Here is a 20,715-nt window from a genome sequence, read left to right as displayed (position 1 = left end):
TGTGTGCAATCCCTGGAATATTTAGGCAAGTCATTATTAGAGCAACTGTGTAACAGGGGTATTAACTCTAAAACGTTTAAAATCTCTTGAGGAAAAAGCATAATTTTAAAGCAGCTACAGTTTAGAAAATGACTAATTTCTGTTGAGTTTTGATATTTAAGTTTACTTTGGAAATATTTTCTTTCCCATATCCATCTATCATCATAGTTTGTGACATAGATATCCTTGGTTTGTGCAGTTCTCAATTAACTTTTCTATATTTTATACTGTGTTAAATAATTTAGTTTAGAAATAGTGAGTAACTCAGAGTTACCCTCCTATCTCACATGAAACCACAATCATAATTTATTAAGTTACATTTCCAGGAAGAAGGAGTTGCATTATTCTCGAGATTGACCCCTATGAGATTTTCCTGGTTTCCATAATATAGTATATTTAAAAGATATTGCAAGTTGTTTTGCACACACTGCAACATCAAACAATAATAATAATAACTCTATTAGCCTGCTAAAATTATTCTGAACCACAGGTTACTGTTTATCTCCATAGTCTAAACATTTTTTCTTTAATACCATGCCATGCTCAGTGCTGCAAAATAAAAAGCCACTATGACTCCTTCTCCTTATCAGATTTCATAACAGTAAATCAGAAGTAGTTGAGTGAACCAGAGTCGAGAATTCATATAGGCAAAGCCTTTCCATAATAACTGAACAGAAACATATGCTGTAGTGTGAAGTTATATGCTATATTTATAGGACATTAGTAATGTTTTAAACTTATTTATTGATTTTTTCCATAAACATAAAAGATTAAATATATAGTATAGATGTAGGAGGGAAGTACAGTTTATATACATAGAACATAAAATATTTATAATATGACTATCTAAGGGAGGAAATGGTATTATGTACAATAATGAGGGGCATAGAGAAGGTACATTGGGTGCTCCTGTTTACCTTTTCTGATGAACGAGAAGGCATTCAATTAAACTGAAGGCAACAAATTTAAAACCCAATTAAAGGAAATATTTCTTAAAACATATAATTAACTCAAGGAACTCACTGCCACAAGATAGCTTGAGGACAAATATAAAATATATATAGATAGAACATCCATAGTTATTTTCAGTAGGATTTAAAAAAAAACTAATTTAGAAGAGAGAGAACATTGACTGATTGGAAGTAGGAAGAAACTTCTTCAGTAGGCAGTACCTTTCCATTACAAGGTTTCTTGCAACTTCTTTTGAAGTTGCTGAAAGAGAGAAGATTCTGAGATAAATGGACCACTGTGCTGATTGTCTGGGCAATTCCTGTACTTTTGTTAACACAATAAGTGTAAAATTATGACAAAATGATATATGCTAAGTCAAAGACTACCTGGAAACTTAAAATAAGCTGGAGATAACACTAACCAGATGGTACTAGTGTAATTTAGTCAAACATCCATGCTATAAGCAAATAGACAAAGATTTTAAATTTAGATGACCCTCAAATTACACTGGTCTACAATTTTTGAGAAGTCGTCTGCTTCAGAGATAAAATGTGGTATTTATTATGTATTTTGATGTGCTGAATTCAAATATGACAATTAAAACAACTGATTGGCTGCTGTTTCTAAGCTATTTAAGTTTTTACATTTTATGTCTATGTTTATTGTGTAGATCGTAGAGTTTTAATCAAAAATTGTAAACCTAGGTTTTTTCATGTGTTTATGGTTGCTTTACATGATAATATTTCACCTGTCCTGTTTATGTAACACTTTAAAAATCAGCAAAAGGGTTATATAAATAAAATTTATTATGAAACCAAATATGACCCAATTAAAATCAACTGAATGGCTGCTGTTTCTAAGCTATATTAGTTGTATGTATTCATTGTATATTAGTCTATGTTTAATGTGTATGATCGTAGAAGTTTTTATCAAAATATTTGTAATACACTAAAGGTGTGTTTTTGCATGTAGCTGGATGTATGGTTGCTTTAACATGATAATATTTCACCTGTCCTGTTTTATGTAACACCTTTAAAAAAAAAATCAGTCAAACAGAGCGTAGTATATAAATAAATTTATTATGAAACAAAATGCAAAGAAACTCTATATGATACAATAGTTTAGTCCTATATCAGTGTCCTACGTCAGGCGCTTCTTGGCTTGTCTCTGTGAATTTCACTCATTAAATGGAGCATCTCTTGTCACTGTCCAGCAATAGTCTGCTAGATGCATTGATGGGGCCATTCCATTGCGTCCTAATAGCGTTTCTCCATTGCTGCAAATGTCCTGGTGAATGTGAAATCACTCGCTGTGCTCGTCGCTCACTGCTCTGCAGTTCGATGGAAAAAAATCTAGATGAGAGTGCAAAAAATGTATCTTTTTCTGTGACATGTTGCACCAAAGGCTTTCCTGTATTGCCTTGAGGAGGTTTTCCACCAACAATGTAGTTGTCTGCCTCGTTGTTTTGTCCGAGAAAATTATATTGCCAATAACTGGCAGGGCTTTCAGCCGTTTTTTCTTGCCACTCAGTTCGCGATGGTCCAAATGCATCATCTCGTGAAGAAGTTCACGAATCTGAGGTTTCCAACTGAGACAGCTTTACTTTTATCTGAGCTTCAACTTAACCTTGGAAAGATTTTCGCGCAGGTACTTGAATGAAGCTGTCTTGTGTTTTGTCAACTGGCCTTGACAAAGTTCTTCAATCAAGAGACCCAGCTTGATTCCTGTAAGGATGGTAACAAAATCTTCCTTGATTCAACAAGTGGTGGAAGCTGAAACACTTTTCCTCCCAGGCTCCACTGACTGTTGGTGTGGCCAATCTTTCTTGATGTTAGTGGGAATCATTTGCACGACTTATCCATTTGCAGAGAAGAAACAGCAGTACTTGGTGTATCCAGTCTGCAGACCAAGCAAGAGAGCAACAACCTTTCAAATCGCCACAAAACTGCCTCACTTGATGTTGGTCATAGTTTATGCACCTCAAAAGTTGTTTCGCATGTTGTCGTAGGTTTCCTTCTATGTGACTGCATGACCAACTGGGAATTGATGGCAAAACACATTGCCATTATGCAACAAAACAGCTTTAAGACTCGTCTCAATGAATCAATGAACAGTCTCCACTCATCTGGATCCGGTGAAACGATGTTGAGGGCTGCCCATCAAACACCATCGATGTTGTTGCAAAGGCTACAAGATTCACCTTCCATGAAGAAGAATGGACAAGATCCCTTTTGACGGTTCACGGAACATTGGAAACCCTACTATCACCTGCCAGGAGATTCCACTGCTGTAGTCTGGAGCCCAACAGCTCTGCCTTACTCTTGGGTAGTTTCTAAATCCCTGACAAGGGTCATTCAGTTCACCTTGTGTTACGAGGTGTGGTTCAGGAGGAGGAGGATGGGAGAAATATGTGGGTCCTGTGACACTGATGGTTCCCAGGACCAGAAGTTTCATCTTCTTCCTCATCTTACTCAAGTGAGAATGATTCTGGCATCAGGAACCAGGCAGTCCTTCTCCGTGGGGTAACTGGGCGTATAGCTGATGGAATGTTTGGATAATGCACAGTCCACTTTTTCTTCTTTCGACACACCTTTCCCCAACTTGGAGGCACCATGCAGAAGTAAAACAATTGCTGGTATGATCTGTTGGCTCTCTCCAAATCATTGGCACTGCAAAAGGCATAGATTTCCTTTTCCTGTTCAGCCACTGATGAACAAGTGTTGCAGCATATGTGTGGGCCCACCTCTTGTCCTGATCTCCAATTTTGCAGCCAAAATGGAAAATGTGTGATAGGCTTTCTTACCATAGTGGTTATACTGCGCTTTTGTGATGCAAAAGTCACTTCACCACAAACATAGCAGAAGTTTATCTGCACTGTTCACACAAGTTGGAGGCATCTCTGCTCACTTTGACTAAACAGAAATGTGTTTCTTGCAAAATCAAACACTGACAAATAAGAGAGCACGACACTGTATGATTTCTAGAGCTGATATAGGGCAATTTGTTCAGCAGAATGATGTAAGCTTCATTATGATTGCATCATCCATGACTTCTAGGAATAACATGATGCAATTCATATCATGTGTGACGCAATACCAGCTTCAGATTGCATCATTCATTGTTTTTTCCTAAAAAAGCAAGTACTGTCAACCCAGTCCATAGATTTATTCATAGATCCAGTCCAAAGATGTATTTTAGTCATTTCTGGTTTAAATTGAGATCCCTTCCCTTTATAAGTCACTTATCCACCGCCATTCCCAAGTCAAGGGTCGTATATACTGACCCAATAGCATATCTTGAAAACTAGAGCCAATCAACAATTTTAAGCATCATTTTCGTTCTCAGTGACCCAGAATTAGTAAAGTTTGACTACATTTATTTCAGAAGCATTTTGGCTGTAGAGCAGTGTTATTGGTTACCCTAAAGAATTTACATTTTCAGTTTTAAAAAAAATTCCTAAATTCTCTAGTCTGACCACCTGCATAACACAGGTCATGGTGTTTCCCTGTATTGACTTGGCCCCCATTGTGGTCCATTCCTCTAAAGGTACCCACACAGATCGCCATCCATCCAGGATTTGGGCCATAGTTTTTAGTATTTTCTTCCCAGTAAGCTTGACTGAACTTGTCTGTTGTGAAAGTAGAAACACACTCGTGCACACTCCTTTAGATATGTTTACTCTTACCATTTACTAAATCTTCATTTACATTTCTCTCATTTTAACCATCCACATATATTTGTTATCTTATCTAGGACAATCAGTATGTACCCAGACAACAATAATTTACCATGTTGGGCAGGTAGGCTCTGTGGTCAGAATTTTCAAAAATTAGGTACCTGAAGTTAGATGGCTAAATACATTTTCAGAGGTTCGACCCCAGTTGAAGTCTATAGGCAATATAAGTGTTCATCACCTGTGAAACTCATGTCCCACCTCTAGAAAGATTTGGTTCTGTTTGTGTTATTGAACAAATGTCTGTTGTTGGGTCAGAACACTTTTAACACAGATTTACTGTATTTTTTCCTTTTTTTTAAAAAAAAGGTTCTTCAGTTAAAATTTAAAGCTATTAAAAAAATAACAGTGAATGTCAGTTTAAAAGTAGAGAAGTATTATCTGAAAGCATGTATTTTAATTAATATATTATAATGTATTACTTGTGATGTCGTCTCCCAGGAAGAAGACTGTTTTCAGTCAAAATATTAATTTGCACATTATGCTGGAATGTAGTATATAATGGAGTTTATATTGGAATGCACATGCCAGCTATTGTTTAGGAAATGACATTTTTAAAGTTTAAATAACTGTATCCAACAATGACTTATGTGTTTTGTTCAAAGATTACATATCTGCCTTATGCAGTTGAATTATTTGTATAGTTCAACATGAAAATAATCCAATTTCAGACTTGAGTCCCTTTTGGAGATTCTCTCATATGGTTTAACATTGTACATTTTATTCTGGTCTGTTGTTTTTTCTTCTAGAATATTTCAAGTTAATTTAGTTGTTTAAGTTAAGTGCAAATTTGAGGACCAAACACATGGCTTAGAGAATATTAGCCTTGTTCATTCAGTACGCACAATCCTTACTTGTTCGAGTAATTCTGACTCATATGAGTAGTTGCATTGACTTCACAGGTTTTTGGACCTTTAACTTAATCTAACCCTTTCATTAGGAGAAAGAGTTACTCATGTGAGAAAGGATCGCCATACAGCCATTCAAACTGCAGCACTTTGTTTATATACAGATAGACTGCTGCACATATTAAATTAATATTGATATGAGCATTAGGACTTACTGAACTTGAGAAGGTGATCAACCTTGGTGTCCACTGAAATAAGAAATCAATGTCTTTGTTGTTGCATGATGGAAATTCTCACTGCCTTCATGAGAAATGTCTGGAAATCTTTTTGTTATGGCCATGGAAGAGAAATATGAAAGGTTGCTCTTTAGAAACTAAAATTCTAAAGAAAGGAATTAAAAAGAGATCCAAAAAACCCACCCAGCATCCAAACCCTACCACTTATCTCATGAAAGGTAAATTTTCACATCTTCCTACAATTAGTCGTAAAGAATAATTTACACAGGATATAGGGGTGCTGAAAGAATTTTTATTGTGGGAGTACTGAGAGCCATTGAACCAAACTGTAAATCCTGTATATAATAGACCCACTTCAAGCCACAGGGTGTGGCAGCACCCCCAGTACTCCTAGTTCCCGCAACTATGACATGATATCCGTTTGGTTAACATTGTTCAAGACCTCAGTATTGTTGAACCTAAGGACGTTAAGAATATTGTAACCCTTCTGTCAGGTGGTGTCAACAGCAACAGGGCCAGGTTCAGTATCTAGGGGTTCCTTTTCAACAATACAACACAAAACCGTCTCAAGCCCCCATCCAGTGACCTGGGACAATTACACACCACCCCAGGTGCCTCTGTGGGGCAATACTTCCCCTCTCGCAAGCACAGAGTCCGAGTGTAGCAAAAGCTTTTAATAAAAGGAGGGAAGTAACGCAGCATTAATTTGGGAAAACACCGCAACTAGGATTCATAAATATAAACCATGAGCAGAAGATCCACCCCTAAGTAAGTTGGACAGTGTCCTTTTCCCCTCAGGTTCTTAAGTACAGCAACCCAAAAGTTCCTTTAATGTCCCTTCTCTGCACCCTACTCACAGTTACTGTCTTTGTCCAGTGCAGCCCCAGAGTTCAGAGGTTCGTTCACAGAGTTCGCCTCCCGCCCTGGGTGGAAGGGAGGGGGTAAGGAGGCCTTACACGTTCTGTTGTTCAGGCACTTATTTGTTGCCCCAGTGGCCAATTGCCGTGCCTTTCTACCAGCTGCCTGACTGTCCACTCGCCAGGATGTTTTCAAATCCCCCTACTTAACACAGCTCTCAGTGATTGCAGCTGTTAGTGGTGGAGCCTCACTGCTGGTGCACACTGGGCAGTCTCCTGCATTAGAGACACTGTCTCAAAGTAGGTCTAAGTATGAGTCTAAGCTTTGCAGCATGTAACAAGACTCAATTAAGTCTAAATTAGCTCTTTTATTATACTGTAGTGAAAGGAATGGTCAGATAGTGTCTAGAACCCTTAAAGAGGGCCCATACTACAAGGTACAAATAGCTCTCTCTCCACTCATTGGGTTTTGGAACCCATGTCCCCTGCCTAGTGAGTGTTATTGAGTTTAGGGTGAGTCCCTCCATCGTGGTATGCCAGGTACAGTTCTGCTGCCCTTGGTTCACACAACAAGGAAAACAACATTTTATTACTTCTGCCCCAATAACAAGGAGACTGAGGATGCAGCACCAGCCACAAGTGATCATTTGGGCAAGCAATCCAATCATGGTGAGCACCTAGGCAGAGTGGGTGTGTCCATGCAAACGAGATCAGCTCCTGAAGTCCTTTTCCACTGCTCACCACTAGATGTAAGGGGAAAGCTCATTCAGACTCGGCTTACATCAGAAACATATTGTCTTGCCACAGGAATGTTTTCAGCAAAACATATATGAGGCTTTTTCTTACATGTGTAACACTAATAAATATTTTTTGTATATACATTTTGCTGAAACATAATATATCATGTATTTGTTAGGAAAGATTCTGTGTCCTATTTTGAAATTACTCATCCAGTAATCTCAGTGTTGAGGAAGTCTTTGAAGAATACCTTCAAAAATATAAGGAGTAATAAAATAGGGCCAATTTAAAAAATTTAATCCTTATCTGGAGCAATCCAGCACTCTTTGCCTCTCTTTCATTTTATATATAGAAATGATTCCTTTGAACAAAAAAAGTAACTTCTGAAAATACAGTCTTATTAACTTTCCAGTTCTTAAAAGTTTTGAAGGTTAATATTAGAATTCTAATTTGTATCATTTGCATTGTGACTTTGCACTCACTAGTTATTGTGGAGATAATGATAGAGAGATGTTTTGAAAATTTGGCCCAGAGTGAGATTAACAAAGGTGAAAAATTGCAACAAACTTAAAAAAAATTTATAGGGATTTTGGAGAAGGATAAGAGGTGTGTTCTTATGTATGATTTGGAGTTGTGAAGATTTTCTGGAGTTTTTCCATTTTTTATTGTCAGTTAGCTGAGGCAAATTGTTACTTCTGTCTGATTAATTAAGGCTGCTGATCGGTGAAGTTAGTTGATTTTTATATCAGTACTATTGGTGGTTATTGTAGACCTAATTATCGTCAATGCAGACCTAATTATTGTCAGTGCACTCAGAGCTTTTGTACAGATGTTATATTTTTTTAATGTCAAGTCTAAAGAAATAAATAAAACAAAGTAAAATTGACCCCTGGATTTTAAACTGAAAGGTGAGAGTAATTTCTTTATTACAGCAGAGTACAGTACAATCCACAGTCCATCAACACCCATTAAAGATTCTGATTCAGATAGATTGCGTCGCAGTTCTGATGGAAAGTCACGTGGGCGAGGCAGAAGAAACAATAACCCTTCACCACTGCCTGACTCTGACCTGGAGGTATGTTATATTCCTGTATTTACTGCAGTCTCTGCTGTCTTTACAATGCTTTGAAGAGCGAGATTTATTTACAGATCAGCAATAAAATGACAATATGGCCGGTGGGACATTTTCCACCTAAACTCTTCTTTTCAATGGAAATTGAGTTTTCAGCTAGACACATTTTTAAATGAAAAAATCTGCTTTCTGTTGAAAATTTTGGTATTTTTTTATCAAAAAAAATTAATGGAAACAAAAATGTTTCCTTTGAAACCAAAAATGTTTCATTTTGGATATGTTGCTACAGTACCTCATGATGCTGTAGTAGCTTTATGTCCCCATTCTCTTTGATGGGCTGCACTCACTGGCCAGACTATATCTCACATGATGCACTAGCTCCCCTTGGCAGTAAGGAAGACTGTTGTACATCATGGGAGGTATTGTCATCCAGTGAGACAAAATATGTTTTTGGGGGGGGTTTGAATTTTTGCCAAAAGTCAAAAATTTTCTTGTAAAATTTAGACAAAAACAAAATTTTGGGGGGAAATAACATTTCCAACTAGCTCTAAATGGCAAAACTGCAATTTATTATGGGAAAGATTTTTAAAAGCACCTAAGTCCTGTTGAAAGTGGACTTAAACTCCTAAAGTAATAAGTGCTTTAGAAATTTCAACCTTTTGTTTTAGTTTCAGAGGTCATACTGAATAGCAATTTACCAAGGCTGTTTAGTTTGAATGCTATACAGAAGAAGATACACATCTGATAAGTTTCATTTTCAATTGCTTTATTTAATGTATTTCAGATTTTCCCCGCAAGTGGCTTTTGAATAACATACTGTACTATTCTATTTTTGTTCATTTAACAATAACTATATTTATATCTTAACAGAATAATTTGATATAATAGTAATTGTAGTACAAAACTAGCAGATTGTTTTACTCCATTCTGGAGCAATTTGATAGTTTTTCTGAAAATAGTAAGGAAACCGTCATTTTAGTATGTGACCATTTCAGTAAAGTTTCTCATTTGTATACTTATTGATTCAAGTATCAACTTTGCAGAGGGACACATGATTTGGTTCCTTTTTTTTTACAGAGAGTATTCATTTGGGATTTGGATGAGACGATCATCGTTTTTCATTCCTTGCTTACAGGCTCCTATGCTAACAGATATGGGAGGGTAAGTGTCAAGGAACTAATTTACAATAATGTGCTGCTGTATAGGTGTTTTGTTCCACAGAAAGGACCAGTATGTTAGGGGAATGTCACTAGAAACAAACTAACGTTGAAGTATGAAGTGGGTAGGTAGAAAGACGAAGGGAGGGAGGGCTTTTCTCACCTCCATTTCTTCCCTACCTTCTATAAGAGAAAAATTACATTATTGGAAGCAATAATTGTGCCACTTAGGCCAGGTCTACACTGCGACTTTAAATCGGTTTAATGGCCGATATACCGATTTAACGCTGTATCCGTTCACATGACGTCGTCATTAATATCGAGTTAAACGGCTCCTTAAATCGATTTCGGTATACTCCCTCCAACTAAGAGGATAGCGCTAAATTCTGATAGCGATAACTCGGATTAGGAGTTCGTGTGATCGGAAATGAGACGTTATTTGACCTCCGGGCGGGCATCCAGAGTGCAGCACACTGCACTGCTCTGGACAGCAATCCTGACTGGATGCCACGGGCACGGTAAACCAAAGCCGCGCGACTACTTTTGATGACATTATCCTGCCGTCCCAGCCGTGGAAGCTCTATCACACTGCTGCGAATGCAGTCTGGAAATCCAAAAAAGAGCTCCAGCATAGATCGTACGGGGAGATATAGGTCCTTCGCGTATGGGGAGACAAATCTGTTGTAACCACTCCGTTACCAGAACACGAAATGCCAAAGCGTTTGAATAAAAAACTCAGGATACACAGCGCTGGCGTGACAAGCGTAACGGGAAGCCCAGAGACTCAAATGTGACGCTCATTAAGGGAGGGAGGGGGTAATCAGGGAATCCAGCTATGCCCACAGTCCACAGCAGTCTCTGAAATATTTGCCATTCTGGCTGAGCTCCCAATGTCTGTAGGTTCAAACACAGTGTCTGGCGTGTTCAGGAACAGCTCCACAGTTTATTTTCCCCCCCCCCACACGTGAAAAAAAGGGAAAGATTGCTGTGGCTATGGCGTTTGCTCAATGCACTCCGTGAAAAAGGGCCAAAGGGTTGTCTGCTGCGTTCACAAAGGGAGGGTGAGGCTGTACCCAGCACCACCCAGGAAATGTTGTTCTGCCCCATCAGGCACTTGTGCTCTCACAGGAAGTGGGAACTAGGGATAGCTGAGGAACAGCTACCCACAGTGCACCGCTCCTGAAATCGATGGTAGCTTTGGACCATGGACGCAAACAATCGATTTCGTGATCCCACTGTGGACGCGCTAAACCGATTTTATTAGATCTGTTTTGTAATATCGGTTTAAGCTAATTCGAAATAATCGTGCAGTGTAGACGTACCCTTAAAGGTTTGATCATAGGGGCTGCTGAGTGTCTGTAGCTCCCATTGGCTTCTTTCTGAGGGCGTGTCTTCACTACGGAGTAAGTTGAAGTAAGTTACTCTAGTCAACATTGCTTAGGTCAGCTTACCCCAGTATCTTCACTGCGCTGCATTGACGGGAGATGTTCTCCGGTCAACTTACCTTACTCTTATCAGGAAGCTGGAGTACTGGAGTCAACCAGGGAGCGCCCTGCTGTCAATTTAGCGGGTTTTGACCTGCTAAATTGACACCCGTTGAATCGTTTGCAGCAGCGTCTGTCTCTGCAATGGTGAAGACAAGCTCTGAGTGACAGAGGCTCAGCTCCTCTCAGGAAGTGCTCAGTGATTTGTGGGCTAATGTATTGCATTTGCTTTTGGCACGCTAATAATGAAATAGTATATTTGAATGCTTCAAATAAGCTATAAGTGAGGAAAAATTACTTTTGGGTCTTGGACAGATTAGTGTAATATATTTGTCCACACTTTAATTTTTTATTCTGATGTAATCATTAATTTTTAAGTGTCTGCTTGTGAGTTTAACCTTGCTGCTATTCATGTCCTAAAAAGTATAGGAGGAGTTTTGAATGTTATTTTGGAATAGTGGTTTCACAATCACTTGCCACAGGAGAAATGCAGTTGTAAAGTGAATGAAAGCAGTTTGTGAGTTGATGTGTCCTAGGAAAAGATTTCACAATTCTCTGTGTTTTTATAAAACAAAATGACTGGCAATTGAAGTCTGATCTGTTTCTTGTTTGTTTTAAATCTGTCTTGTTACAAGCCAGATTGATTATATTATCTGTTTTTTAAAAAATCACATTAATTGCTTGTGTGTAGTTAAGGAATTCTCATGTTTGACTTTGGAATAATTTTGGAAGTAATAAGTGAATGAATAGATGGTCCAGTAGCTTGCAGCATTCTGCACACAGGTTACAATCCATTTTATAAGATTTATAAAATCAAAAGATGACCAACCTGGAATCCATTGCTACTGAAATAAAGCTCTTAAGTTATAATTTTGTATTAGTTTTTCTTCTTTGAGTGCTTGCTCATGTCCATTCCGTATTAGGGGTGTGATCGCCATGGGCACTGTTGCCAGAGATTTTTCCCTTAGTGGCATCCGTAGGAATCACATGTCTATGTGCTGCTATAAGGGATGCCACTGGCCCTGCACCTTCTCAGTTCCTTCTTACCGCCTGTGACGGTTGCTGGAACAATCCTTCTTGTTGTGGCAAGGCCTCTTGAGTGTAGTTATTGTAGTTAATCTACATAGTTCTTAGAGTTAGTATTTATAGAAGCATAAATAAATGCCTATCGTCAAGACACTTTTCACCCCAGGAGCTGGGCGTGCCCATGTCTTCGGGCTTAAAGCGGTGTGCTTCTTGCAGCAAGCTAATGCCACACTCTCGATGTCTAAAGTGTCTGGGGGAAACACATGTTAAAGGTAAGTGCCAGATCAGCAGGGGCTTTGGACCCCAGGCTAGGAAAGACAAAAACATTTAGCTTCCCATTCACATGCCATTCACCTCGTTGTGACAGCATTTACCTCGTGGTGACAGCCTCTCCTGGGAAAGTGAAACATACTGGCAGATCACCTCAACATAGCCTTTTCCTCTTGCCACAAGTGGCTTCTTCATGCAGAAGTCATCGGTGTCATCTTCTAGGTGGATCTGTTCACCACCAGACACAGCACAGATTCCCTCTCTGATGCCTTCCTGCTCTCCTGGACAGACCACCTACAGTATGTCTTTCCTCCGATCCCCTTGGTTCACAAAGTTCTTCTAAAAATCAACTGAGACAAGGCAAGGGTTGATGACCACGCCAGCATTGGTTCAGCACTCTTCTGGACCTCTCGGTGGCAGCACCACTCGCACTGCCACTCCACCCAGACTTGATCTCACAAGACCATGGCCTGTTGCTTCACCCAAACCTTGCCTCCCTACATCTGACTGCACGGATGCTGCATGGCTGAACCCCGAGGAACAGGTCTGCTCGAATCAGGTTCAACAGGTCTTGCTGAGGAGTAGAAACCTTCCGCCAGGGCTACTCACTTGGCCAAGTGGAAATGTTTCACTTGTTGGGCCTCTGAACAGAATCTCTCTCCATCCAGATCTCCTCTGCAGTCTGTGTTGGACTATCTGCTCCACCTAAAGTAGCAAGGCCTGGCTCTCTATTAAGGTTCATTTGGCAGCCATCTCAACCTTCCACCCTCCAGTGAATGGCAGATCAGTGTTCTCCCAGCTGATAAACATCTGGTTTCTCAAGAGACTGGAAAGACTCTGTCCTGAGGTTCGTGAGCTGACAGCATCCTTAGGGCACTCAAACCTTTTCTTGTCAAGGCTCATGGGCGGCCCCCCTTTGAGCCATTAGCATCGTGCTCCCTACTGCTTCTCTCCTGGAAGGTTGCCTTCCTGGTGTCTATCACATCAGCCAGAAGGGTTTCTGAGATCAAAGCCCTTACATTGGAACCTTCTTACACGGTGTTCTTCAATGGCAAAGTCCAGCTGCGCCTCCTTCTGGCCTGTCTACCAAAGATGGTGTCACAATTCCACACAACCAGATCATTTTTCTACCTGTCTTCTTCCCAAATTCTCAAAAGCCCACTGAGGAACGTCAGCTTCATAAGTTGGATGTTAGGCAGGCCCTCACCTTTCATATTGAGAGAACTAAGCCCTTCCAGGAATCCACGCAACTCATTGTAGCAATAGCGGAAAGGATGAGAAGGCTACCTTTGTCATCCCAAAGAAGCTTGTCCTGGATAACCGCCTTTATTCATGCTTGCTACAAGCAGGCAAATGTCCTAACTCCAGCCATTGTGACCACTCATTCCACAAGAGCCCAGGCTTCGTCAGCCGCCTTCCTCCTGCAGGTACCAGTCCAGGATATCTGCAGAGCTGCAACCTGATCATTGGTTCATTCCTTAGCATTCCACTAAGGCATCACCCAACAGGGGCCAAGACGAGGCCAGTGTTAGGAGAGCAGTGTTGCAGTCAGCACATCCAAGAACTCTGAGCCTACATCTGGGGTACTTCTTGTGAGTCTCCTAGCATTGAATGGACATGAGTAAGCACTCGAAGAAGAAAAATGAAGAATGGACCACTAACCTTTTGTAACTGTTTTTCTTTGAGATGTAGTGTTCATATCAATTCCATGACCTATCCTCCTACCCCTCTGTTAAAGTTACTGTCAAGAAGGAACTGAGAGGGTGTGGGGCTGGTGGTGACCCCTTATACCAGTGCATATGGGCACAACTGCAGAGGGCACTAGAGCTGGTCCTATGGATACCAATAAGATAAAAATCGCCAGCAGTCGTGCGCATATCATGTGCACACCTAGCATGGAATGGACCTGAGCAACACATCTTGAAGAACAATTAGTAATTGTGGGGTTTTTTTTATGATGTGAAAAAAGGTTAGCATAGGATTGTCAAACGCTACTTTTCAGTTTACTGGTTTACTCTTCTGTAAACTGGTTTACTATGTTAATAAATCCTCATTTTTGCAAATTATAGGTAAAATTGGCTGATGTTTTCTAAGATATATAAAATTGTTCTCAATCATTGGAATCTACTTGTTTATTTGTCACAGTGAATAACACATTAAAAAAAATAGTCTTGTTGACTACAAGTGCTACTCAACATGAGCAGTGTTTATATGATCAAAGCCTATATTTTCATGGCTGATGCCTAAATTTTATCAAAATATTTGTTTTCACATGCCAATCTTGTATTTAGGTGTCAGCGCAAAATGATTGAACCCTAAATTCTCCTGATAAAAACAATGGGTTAATAATTTTATAATGAATTGTTTGATTCCTGACTCATTACTTTGTAGCAATTTGAAATGCGTACTGTAGGTAGCTGAATATGTAAGTTAAAAGGAAATGAGTGACACATGATAGCAATTCAGTCACTATAGAAACTAGTTACTTGAGATGTAGCTTAGTTGGACTACCTTTGTGACAGAATGTGTCTACCATTCAGTAAATACACACTGGATCTCATTGGCACATTGCAGAATTAGGCCATGTTAAAGCAACGTGCATTACAACGAGTTAAGTGTTTATTCCACCTTCTTTGGACATTACCTGTGGGAACAAAGCATGTTTGATATTAGAAGGAACTGTTTTAACAAAAGTAATGGGAAGAAGATGGTGATCCGAGATACCTTTGCTTTGGAAGAGAATATTGGAATAATGAGAATAAGCAGGGTGTATACATGGCTTGCAGGTTCCAGCTTTAATAGTAAAATATGCACTTTAGATTCATGTGTGCTTTGTTATGTTACATTTAGCCCCACAAGTTCTTCACAATTTAAACTGTTACAGGAAAAATATTAACTGATTTCCATGGTCTTTGGATCACAGCCAAAGTGCTGTCAAATGCACAACAGTGAACAAACCGGAAGAAATAGGGGGAAATACTTTTCCCTCTTGTATAGTAATCTTAGGGGCTTCTTGTGACAGTAACAGCTACACAATTTTTAGATAGAAATCTGATTTTCCCAGTTGATGGTGTCTTTAAGTTTTCTGACATCAGTATTACCAGTCCCAACTGTTAAAAAGCATCATAATCCAGGTCCAAAAATAATGAGATTTTAATATTTTTTTTGTTTATTTGCTTTCTGGTTTTTAAGCCTTGAGGCTTCCTATTTTCAGGCTTTTATCAACAACAAGGAGAGTTAGAAGCTTAATTTTTAATGGACTCTGAGGTTCTCACATAACCAATTAACTGGAGGAGCTGGATCTTAAGGAAAGCATTAAATATAGTGAGAAATGGCAACACTGTAACCTGTCTGTTCCCTCTTGATCCACTTTTCTAATGCCTGAGCTCTTGAGGATTCCCGTGACTAGGAACTGTTGCTGAACAGATAATATATTCTTTTTCTTGGCCTCTATCTCTCTCCTACTATTTTTTTCTATCTTTTGCTCCCCTTTTCCATTTGCTCTCCCTTCATCTTTTCCATTTACATCACCTTCTTCATTTGTCTCTTTGTTACTTTTTTTTCCTCCTCTATCCCTCAGATGTTATTTATGAGCAAAATCATAAACATGCTCTAGTGTTGTTTAATCTGGAAGACTGAGACATTTTTCTTCTCAGTTGAATGTTGCTATTTCCAAAAATAGTGGTCTGAAATGAGTGTAATAATACAAATGTACTAACTAAAAAAATATTATTGGAACCACAGTATGTTGTAATTTGCTCTTAGGCAAAAACAAAGTGTAAAAGAGAAAGGGAGATCTGTCTGTCCCGACGCTTGTGGTTAACAGTTATTTTAATTGAGACTGGAGCTGCTAGCTCCACATAAACCTGATGTTTTGAGCCAGCTGCTTACTGATGGGGTCCTGGAATCTGGGAAGAAGTTGATGCCTCATGTATAGTATTGATAATCTGAGACAGGTGGATACACAGTTGGAATGGCACTGGAAATGCTGTGTCCCTGATGTATTTCCATTTTCTGTGAAAACTTTTACATTAGATACTTTAAGGAGATAGTTTTTTACATACAAGATATTTTGGTGGGGGAGCGGGAGGGGTTATATATTTTAAAGATTTAAGAAAAACAAAAATCTTGTTTCACTTAACCCTTCAATTGTTACCAGTCAACCTAAGTAGAAAATAAGCAAAGCTGTGTACCCAGAGTGATCTTTCCTGTTTTTCAGCTGCTTATTTTCCCCCTGACAAAGGCATCAAATGGGTAGAAATTGCAAATGACATATATACAATGTTTGTGGCTCTAATGCCAGTATTCAAAAGAAAAGGCCTGTTTAACAGATTGAACAGTGGTATTTCTTTTTTCAACTAAATGGTTTATTTCTCTTAGATTTGCACCTGATTTTGGATATTCCTTAAAAGATGCTCACATTGAACTGCAAATCCTAATAAATGAGAACAGATTGTTAGCCTCTTCATTGTGTTACATCTCACAGTAATTGTCTTGCAATTAATAGCTTTACATTCCAAAAGAGGGCTTGGCATCATATATTTTTCTGGCCTTATCTAGCTTTGTCATCTTTAGGTTTTAGCCACCATTGTAACTAATCAAAGTACACACTGCACTGCTGTAAACCACCCTGGGTTGATGCGTATGTCCTGTTTTTTATTGGTGCAGTTACATCAGTGCAGCTACAGTGGTGGCTAAAACTCCAGTATAGAGAAGTCCTTACAACCCACTAAATGTGGTATCCAAGGCAGCAGTCTAAGTACAGTTTTAGGCACAACCGACCCTTCTAATCAAGTATTTGGTGTTTAATCAAAGATTTACATTTTATTTTAAAAGTAACCTATTTTGCTTCATGTCTTGCCTTTTTGGGATTTGATGTGACATTTTTCAGGGAATGTCATTGATCTTGTTTTTCTTTTCTTTTTTCTAGTTAAATTAACAAGGTAGCTTGAGAGAAAACCCCTCTCTTTTGTGTATAATAGTTTAAAATAACATTTGAGCTAAATGGTCCACATCATGCAATTTAAAAATATACCTATTCTGACTCGTGTGTGTTTTTTTTAAAAAGTTGTTCAAATTAATCATTCACAAAATCAACTTTTCTTTACAATATTCTTTAGAGACCTCTTTTTTTTAAAGTTTTGATTGTGACATTGTAACAACTATGGAGAGCCAGTATCTCGCATTGTTTTCCCAAATAACATGCAAGGTCGCGAATGGGCATGAGCATAACATTTGAATGGGACTGGGTCAGTTATCTGGTGGTAGTGGGAGGTGGTGGTGTTTTATTATTGAAGTGCCATAGTGGTGCTTAGTGTTAGTGATCTGCGCTGTCATGTGGGAGTCCAGTATCAAGTGCATAGTTCCAGTGTCCAGCTCCCGAGGTTGGCAGGAGCTGGGAGTTCTGTGGGAGCTAGCATAGTCAGCCCTTAGAAGGAGGGAGTGTTTTACTTCATTGAACAGCAATCTCTGCAACTGAAATAAGAAATGATACCGATGAACTATAAAGGATGCTGAGATTATAACTGTCCACAAAGATGGCATGTGTGGTGAGAAGGAAAGCCATCCTTAGGGCTTCTACAAGAATATAGACCCTTCTTAACTCCTTGCATACACACGCTTCCTTTCCAGGAAAATAAAACTTAGTTCTGTGAAACTACCAGCATTACAAAAGAGGAAAAACAGTATTCTGATTCATACTTTAAAGCAAGCAGATGAATCTTCACATTTGCATTACAAATCAAAATGTTCTCGTCTGAAATTTTTGTTGATGCAAAATATAAATACAAGACTGATTTGTAAGGGTAAAGTGTTTAATATTGCCATCAAACTGGCATGATGCAGTTGTAGCAATACACTAAAATCCTCTTCTATAGGGGTTCAGAAGTATTTATTTAACTTAGAAAAATGTTCACTTTTTATTGTGTGTCAACTTGTTAGTGAGTTGTATAAAAATTGTCTCTGTGTGTTAGAGCTTTATTATTTGGACATCTGCATGTCTAAATGCTTCTTTGCAAAATATTCTTTCAGATTATCTTTGATTTCATTTTCTGTTCTCTGGAAATGTCAGACTAAGCTGCCAAATTAACAGATCTTTTTTCAACTGTGTTTTGCCAACAATGCATGGTGTCTTGTGACAGACAAACGTTTGGGAATTTCAGAAATCTTGTTGAAAAACCTATTAATTTGATTGGTATTGGAAAAAACTGGAGGCTAAACCTATTAAAGTTCCCATTTTGAGTTGTCATCAGTTGTAGAATCTAAGCAGATTTTAAGAAAAAAGAGAACTGTTCCTGCAATCCTGTTTTTATTATAAAATGTAATTCGTGATGAACTAATATTTAGTTAATTGATTGTGTCATGAAGCACTATAACATACTCTTTTAAGGTTGTATTTTGTATGCTCTGGGATATTCTTGAGAAAGCATTTTAAGCGAGAGAATGTACATCAAATAAATATATTAGACTCATTTCAATTTTCAGATAGAAAATATATAAAACACATAAAAATCAAAACAGGACAAACATCTGTAATGCATTTGGTAACCACAATACTGAACACGCTTCTTGAGTTTATTAACTCAGTAAGGAGTAAGTTGTTATGGTAATTTCTGCAGAGAGTTTAGTATGTTCTGTATTAATAACAAACAATAGATTTGTTCATTCTGCATGGGTGGGCTATATTTAAAGAATAATTAAAGCATAGTTTGGCAGAGAATTAAGGAGTTATTTTATATGTTATTGATATTTGTAAATTAAACATTAATGGTGATTTATTAAAGGCAATAGTTAGGCTAATGACCAAATCCTCTTATTCATGGGAGTTAGCTTGAGTGAGGACTGTATTATTGAGACAATGGTTGTTTTAAATCTGTGCACAGTACTTAAATCTTGGAGGGCAGGGGAGGTCCCAATCCTGCAATTGAAACAGCATAAGTGGACCCCTTATATCTCTTCAGAGCTCCATTGAAGGCAGTGAAGCTCTGCATGGGTGAAGGGGTTTGCCCAGTTGCAGATCAGGGTTTTCATTATCAACATATTTAAAGTGTCCTTTAAAATGCTGACATATTTAGATACTATGGTGCAATGTTTATGGGGAGCCTAACTTTAACTATGTAGGCAGACCCATCAGTTGATATATTCAGTATTCTCTGCTTCTAAGGAATATTTCTTCTAGCATATGAAGTAGACATGTTACTGAGTATATTTTGTCATTTCTTCTTTGAGGATCCACCTACTTCAGTTTCACTTGGACTACGGATGGAGGAGATGATTTTCAATTTGGCAGACACACATCTGTTCTTTAATGATTTAGAAGTAAGTACTGATTTTTTATTTACACCGAGCAGTTATTTAACATTTGTTTCATACTGCATAATAGCAAATAGCTCGAAAGTCTGGTTTGCTATAACAACTTTAAAATGCAAATGTTAGGGTATATATATTTTTAAAATCTCCAACTGTTTTTGTTACCCTGAAATACGATGTTTTCATTTAAGGTAAAGAGGATTTTGTGCCATCAAAGGTGAAATTTTAGATTATCCAACTATTGTATGTATGATCGTGATAGACCAGCTTTAGAAGTGGATACACCAAAACCATCTATAAACATTAGCATTCAATAGTCCGTACAGGCCATTAAATATTAAACTTCAGCTTCTATAAACAGTTAATAGCTGGGTGCAGATTTCTCAGTTACATCCCACTGTGAGGAAATATTACCCTAGAACCCAAGGGAAATCATTAATGTTGCATATGCTGTCAATCTCAGAGGCTTATTACAGTGGGTCTTCTGCCTTCTGCAGTGGCAGGTATGATTTGTTACATACTAGGATTTCTTTGTTAATTATGCCTCCCTTGTGTGGCATGCTGTGAGTACTTGGTGTCGTCATGCCAAGGGCTTTCTCAGCTTCTATGGGCTATGAATTTGGGATTCTTGTGAGATCATTCTAAAAACTATCTGGATTGCTGAAAGCGACTGTCTCCATGATGTGTGGCAGTTTCATCTTAAAACGGAAAAAGTGATTTCTGTTCATATTTTCATAACAAGAAAACATGAAAATAGTCAGATTTGTTTTCCATCATCGTAAAGACAGCCGTTTATTTAAAATCCCACTGTTGAGCAAGCTTGTGGTTGGACTGCCAACGGGCATTAATCATCAAGTTGTTGTTTTGCTAGATTTTAGGAATGTGTGTTATTCCAGACAGGCAAAAGAATCTTAAAAGATTCAAATGTAACTTCTGCTGATCAAAGTTAATTGGCATCAATTGGCCTTTAAATATTTCCTGATGTTTCGCTTTTCA

At 38.4% G+C, this 20,715-nt stretch overlaps 1 protein-coding gene across 17 annotated transcripts in view; it reads left to right on the top strand.

The window, feature by feature from the left end:
• Positions 1–20,715, top strand: part of EYA1 (EYA transcriptional coactivator and phosphatase 1) — a 257,074-nt gene that overhangs the window by 166,096 nt on the left and 70,263 nt on the right. For all 17 annotated transcript variants that reach the window (XM_032794474.2, XM_032794473.2, XM_075063078.1 and 14 more), the window contains 3 exons: positions 8,335–8,477; positions 9,552–9,635; positions 19,639–19,728. In XM_032794474.2, coding sequence (XP_032650365.1) covers positions 8,335–8,477; positions 9,552–9,635; positions 19,639–19,728 — 317 coding nt within the window. The remainder of the gene's footprint in view (positions 1–8,334; positions 8,478–9,551; positions 9,636–19,638; positions 19,729–20,715) is intronic.

This window comes from Chelonoidis abingdonii, chromosome 2, assembly GCF_003597395.2.
Source record: "Chelonoidis abingdonii isolate Lonesome George chromosome 2, CheloAbing_2.0, whole genome shotgun sequence".
Lineage (NCBI taxonomy): Eukaryota > Metazoa > Chordata > Testudines > Testudinidae > Chelonoidis > Chelonoidis abingdonii.
Note: the sequence above shows the minus strand (reverse complement) of the source record. Positions and strands in the feature narration are given on the sequence as shown.